This window comes from Wyeomyia smithii, chromosome 2, assembly GCF_029784165.1.
Source record: "Wyeomyia smithii strain HCP4-BCI-WySm-NY-G18 chromosome 2, ASM2978416v1, whole genome shotgun sequence".
Lineage (NCBI taxonomy): Eukaryota > Metazoa > Arthropoda > Insecta > Diptera > Culicidae > Wyeomyia > Wyeomyia smithii.
The window spans coordinates 215,990,934-215,997,207 of record NC_073695.1 but is presented as its reverse complement, the minus strand read 5'-3'; the positions used below and the strand labels follow the sequence as shown (position 1 = coordinate 215,997,207).

General features: G+C 46.8%; 1 protein-coding gene across 1 annotated transcript in view; it reads left to right on the top strand.

Annotated features, from left to right (window-relative positions):
* The first annotated feature begins 1,830 nt into the window (after positions 1 to 1,830).
* LOC129719927 (toll-like receptor 6) overlaps positions 1,831 to 6,274 on the top strand; it is a 28,391-nt gene continuing 23,947 nt past the window's right edge. Inside the window, exon 1 of the mRNA XM_055671339.1 lies at positions 1,831 to 6,274. This exon is cut by the window's right edge and continues 23,947 nt beyond it. Coding sequence (XP_055527314.1) covers positions 2,163 to 6,074 — 3,912 coding nt within the window. The 5' untranslated portion in view covers positions 1,831 to 2,162 and the 3' untranslated portion in view covers positions 6,075 to 6,274.

Sequence of the window (6,274 nt, the reverse complement as noted above, 5' to 3'; positions counted from 1 at the left end):
TATTAAAATTGGCTATGAATCTGATCCATTGAATAAAAAAAATAGAAAAAAAAATAATGGCATCAACTAGAGTAATTTGTTCTATATCCAACGAGATAATAATGACCACAACCCTTTTATTTGTAGTAAATTTATAAACATTTGAAATCTTTCATACCGTTTCACTCCATCCTCGATTTTTTGGCAGGCCACCCTACTGAAGTAATATGTAACTCTACTTCAAGAAATAACACGATTGTGACAGCAGAACATATAAGCGGCAAAGTCTTCACTCCGAGAACATGAACTCCTGCAACGGCCCTGGTTAATGGGCAGAAGTTTTCCTCCGACGAGCTCTTCATATAATGAAGTAATCTAGCCAGTCGAAATTGCACGGAAAAGATGGGCAAACTTGAGAAGCCGCCGCTATCGGCTTCCGGAAGTGCACTTATGAGAATCATTCAGTCAGTTACAAGTTGGCCGGCTGGGCTCTCCCGCATCCGGCACGTTCGCGACCGTAATTTTACCGATCGATGAATTCAAGTGAACACGCATGAAAGAGGAGAGCGAGCAGTGAACATGAGCCTTACGTGAGCGAGTTCACTGTCTGTTCGCTTCTCTCGCAAACAAATTGAAGAGACAAAGACGACAAAAGAAGAGAGAATGAAGTTGGGGAAAAGTTGTTCATTTTAGAGCCCGCTCTTCAGCTTGGAGCAAAACCGTTGAAAAACATCAAAACGAGTAGGATCAATCAGGTTTATGGCTCTTACGGCCCTATCGTGTGCCATAAACAGAGAACCATCGATTCGGGGCAGGTTTAGGATTCTCGCGCGCTCTCGGAATGCACGCAAGATGTTCATTCGCTTATGTTTCTGCTCCGTGTGTGGACCGTGGTTCGACTAGTCGCTGTCGAACCGCGAACGTGAAAAGACGCCTTTTTTAACCGTGGATCCGTTCCGCTTTCGTTTCGAAATACGTTCCACCAATACAGCAGCAAATAGACGCTCTCACTCGTGAACAGACAACATTGAATGTTGTTTTTGTGCTATAGTTTGCCGCCTGATCACACCAGATAGAAGGCGAAGTATAAAAGCATTATAAAATTAGTCAGAAGACAAGGAAGAGCTGGGCAGTCCGTGGCACAAGAGGAAAAGGCTATATAAAACAATTCCGTGTGTTAATGTGTTCTCCATAGGCTTAGCGCTGGTGTTCGGAGTGTGTTTACTGTTGATAGTGTGTGCTTATTTATAAACGGATATCATCGCCGGGGGAACACTCGGAGGAGCCCAGAGGAGAAGACTGTGAGCTGAGCTCGAGCAAAAGCAACAACATAGTGGGGAGAGTGGAAAAAATAGTGGTGAAGAATTCAAACAACAAACGTCAGTTTCGTGTGTTGAAGGTTTCTTCGGTGGTCCTCGCCACCGTCACCCGGTGAACCTGCGGCACTGCATCCTTCCCATTACGCTTTCGCACTCGCGTCAACTGACGACTGTGAGGCTGCCGATTGTACTAAAGCGGTGAAGAAGACACAACATACTGTTCTTCGGTTGAGAGATTGTGAAGAAACGGGAAGAAAGTGACCGTCTCATGACCCCCAAACCGGTCGGTGAATGGTGCAATAGCGATAAGTGCTTGTGTTGCGTGAGATGAGATAATAAAGCTGATAATTTGGTGCGTTCGATGCGCAATTTTAAACTAGAACAACTGTTAGTGAAATTAAATAAGGTATTCGAAAGAAAAGAAAAAACTGCTGGTTGCTGACAGGTGTGGCTAAAATGAGAAACGAAGAATTCGGTGACGCAATGAGCGAAAGTTGCTGTTGGAAGTAAACTAGTTGGTGATTTGAATTTCGTTACGCTGGCCTTTGCAGGCAGTGCAAGAAACTGATCAATCTGGCTGCAGCACAGAAAAGCGATACGTTCCTCATTGTTTGTGTGACGATAGCGGTGTTGAGGCTTTGCACGCCGATAAACGCTGCCCGCAACAATTTCCTCCGTCATGATGACGCCTTACCGAAGGGATGCTCCTGGACCGGTGCAGTACTGGAAGTTTCGCAGGAGAAAAAGTCCGACGAGCTGCAGTGTAAAATCAAAACTATAACCAAGACAGAGAGTCTGCTGACTAATATAAGTAGTTATCAAATTGATAGGATTAAATCGCTGAAACTAGAATGTAACGACATAATGTTCTTTGAAAGTTCCTTAGAATCGACAACAACGCCTGGCAACTTTTTGGGAAATTTGAATGGTTTGCTGCGGCTGTCGATAGATTATTGCAAAATTAAATATATTCCAGCGATGGCTTTCTCCAACATGAAGGTACTGAAGAGCCTTTCGCTCAGCACTCACAATGTGGATTGGTCTGTGATGAACCTGGAACTGCATCCGGACAGTTTCCGAGGCTTGACTGAGCTCAAAGAGATCCACCTGGCCGATAATAACATATGGAGCCTACCGAATGAGGTTTTTTGCCCCCTGTACACACTGAAGGTGCTCAATCTGACCGGAAACAGACTAAGTGATATTTCCCAGCTGGGACTGTCCGACTGGGGCAAAGGGCCAATTGCACCTGGCAAGGCTTGTAACACTGGATTGGAGGTTCTAGATTTGTCAGGAAATGACATTACCTTGATGGCAGATAATGGGCTATCGGCGTTGAGATCACTGAATGCGTTATATTTGCAGGACAATTTATTGAAGGAAATAGCGGACCGCGCTTTTGTCGGTCTTGGCACACTGGAGATCCTCAATCTCTCGAACAACAAGCTGACAGCTCTAACGCCGGAATTGTTTCTGTCGTCAAGAAAAATTAGACAAGTTCATTTGCAAAACAATTCACTTTCGGTTCTAGCGCCGGGTGTTTTTGAAGGACTCGATAGGCTGGAATCATTGGACATTTCCCGAAATCAGCTAACTTCGACGTGGGTCAAAAGAGATACATTTGCCGGTCAGGTGCGCCTGGTGGTGCTAAATCTTGGCTACAACCATCTTTCGAAGGTGGATCAGCATGTGTTTAAGGGCTTGTACAGTTTACAGATTTTGAATTTGGAGCACAACGTCATTGAACTTATCGCCGATGGCGCGTTCAGCGATTTGAAAAACCTTCATGCCCTCTTTCTATCGCACAACCGGTTGCGTCAGATTGAGCCGTACCATTTCAGCGAGCTGTACGTCCTCAATCAGCTCATACTGGAATCGAACCAGATTGCATACATTCACGAGCGTGCCTTCGAAAATTTGACCCACCTGCACGATCTCAGTCTGAACGATAACCGGCTGGAGGAAATTCCCTCCGGCATGAAAAATTTGAAATTCCTGCAATCGTTGGACCTGGGCAAAAACCAGATTACGGAAATTAATAATTCTTCCTTCGAGGGATTGGAGGAATTGATGGGACTACGGCTGGTGGACAATCAGATAACGGAGATTTCCCGGGATACCTTTTTCGCGTTGTCCACCATTCGTGTGCTGAATTTGGCCAGCAATAGGATACGCCACGTGGACCAGTCCGCGTTCAGCTCTAATCCCACACTGCGCGCCATACGACTTGATAGCAACGAGCTGGAGGATGTGGCGGGCGTTTTCACCTCCCTCACGTCGCTGGTGTATCTGAATATTTCCGACAACAACATCGGATGGTTCGATTATTCACACTACCCACAGTCCCTCGAGTGGTTGGATATACACAAGAATAATATCTCCGAGCTGGGCAATCGATACGACGTGGGGAACTGGTTTCAGCTGAAAATGTTGGATGTTTCGCACAATCGCATCAAACACATCAACTCGAGCTCGTTCCCCAAAAACATCGAAACACTGCTACTAAATAACAATCTGATTGAGGAGATTACCCCGGAGACTTTTACCAACAAGGAGAACCTGGTGAAGGTGGTACTGTACGGTAATCACTTGCGTCGGCTGGAAATGTCCTCCCTGGCGCTGACGCTCGTTCCGGATACTCGAACAATGCCGGAGTTTTACATCGGCGATAATTTAGTGCACTGTGACTGCAGCATGGAATGGTTACAACGTATCAACGAGTTGAGTTATCTTCGGCAGTACCCGCAGGTGAAGGATTTAGATTCGGTCATGTGTACGATGGAGCACAAACGTGGAGAGCTGGTACGGCCGCTGATGGAAATGAAGGCCAGTGAGTTTCTATGCAAATACGAGAGCCATTGTTTTGCTACGTGCCATTGCTGTGATTTTGATGCATGTGACTGCAAGATGACATGTCCGGATCGATGCAATTGCTACCATGACACGGCATGGGAATCGAACATCGTGGACTGTGGCAGTGCCGGGCTCACATCCGTTCCGGCGAAAATCCCTATGGATGCCACCGATATCTATCTGGATGGGAACAACTTTGGTCAGCTGGAAAGCCATGTTTTCATTGGCAAAAAGAAGCTCAAGTCACTGTATCTGAACAACAGTCACATTGCTGCGGTGAATAATAAGACCTTCGGGGGCATTCCGGCTCTCACCGTGCTGCATTTGGAGCACAACGGGCTGCAGGAGATCGGTGGAGCCGAGTTTGAGTCGTTACGGGAATTGAAGGAGCTCTATCTGGAGCATAATGCCATCAGCTCGATCGGAAACAAATCGTTCTATTATCAGAAAGCATTAGAAGTGCTCACGATTAGTGATAATAAACTCGGTGAATTGAAGCCCTGGGAGGTGATGCCACTAGGCGGCACGTTCCGGCTAATCTCGTTAAGTGGCAATAAACTGGGTTGTGCTTGTGAGTCGCTGGGCAAGCTGATGGAGTGGGCCGAACGCCAATTCAACGACACGAATGGGCTAAGTGAATTCCAGTGTTCGAATAATAAATTACTAAAGGACGCGATAAAGGAATGTGAAAGCCATAAGAGCGCCCCGATTGCGACGCCGACAGTGCAAAGGACGATTATCGATAATGATTTTATAGACTATTTGCCACTGTTGATTGCCGTGCTAGCCGGTCTAGTGCTCACAATTCTGATAGTGACGCTGGTATTCATCTTCCGAAATGACGTTTGCCTGTGGGCACACTCCCGGTACGGGGTGCGAATCTGCAAGGACCCCCTGAGTGCGATGGAGCGGTGCGAAGATAATGAGAAGCTGTACGATGGCTATCTTATATACAGTGCAGCCGATGCCGATACGGTAACTAGTCAGATTGCACAAGAACTGGAACACAATGGTTATGCGCTCTGTCTCCACTATCGGGACATTCATTCGGCAGCTTTCCTATCGGACTCGCTGCAAAGTGCAGCGGATGCCTCCCGTAAGCTAATATTATTTTTTAGTGTTAAATTCATGCAACACGAGTGGTCTCAGCCGGAATTCCGAGCAGGACTGCAGGCCGTACTCGAGTTAATTAGGCCATCTCGAAGAAAACAAAAACTTATTCTAATCACATCGGTTCCACACTCGATGCTTGCCATGGATCCTATTATGGACATTCTCACGCGGACTTGCACCGTTATCTCGTGGGACGACCGCCGTTTCTGGGACAAGCTTCGCTTTTCCATGCCGGACATCGGCAAAAATTCCCCTGTAAATAAAGCTCCTCATCGTAAAGCCATCAACATCCGGTACACACCTGCCCCAACCAATCCTACGGCACCGATTGCCACGTGGCCAAAGCGGCTTAACTCGGAGGTATGCGTTCAATATCCTCCCCAGCCGCCTCGTTCTCCGAACCACAGTACTTACAACACCGAAGACGACCATTCGAGTGCTTCCTCGCCGCAGTACGAAGCGCCATCACTTCATCACGCAGGAGGTCACGCAATGGCCACCACCCCTTTTCACCAGCACCACCATCATCACAACCACCCGGTAGCAATGCCTCATCCATCGGCGCCACATCACATTCCATTGCAGTCTACGCAGGCCAACCAATCGCCACACCTGCAAACCTATCCTCATCCTATGCATAACCATGGCGGTGCCAACAATATGGGAGCTCCCGTGGGGTACTACCGCGCCAGTAAGTCCAACAGCGGCACCAATACTATGGGCCACGTATACTCCACCATTCCGGAGCCGCAGTACAACACGCATCACCCCAACAGTCGCAACGATAGTAATCGACCGTACTTTGTGTAATATTTACTCTACTTTTAGCCCGTTTTAAGAAATCTACTTTTTCGAGCTCTCTTTCTCTCTCTGTCCGTCATACATAGGTACTCATTTACTCATTCGTACTCGCTTCAAATAGACCTATCTAAAAATTAAAAAAATGTGTATAAAAATTGTTTACTATTAGTAGGCTAGGACAAACAATAACGAAACAAGGAAAGACTTAT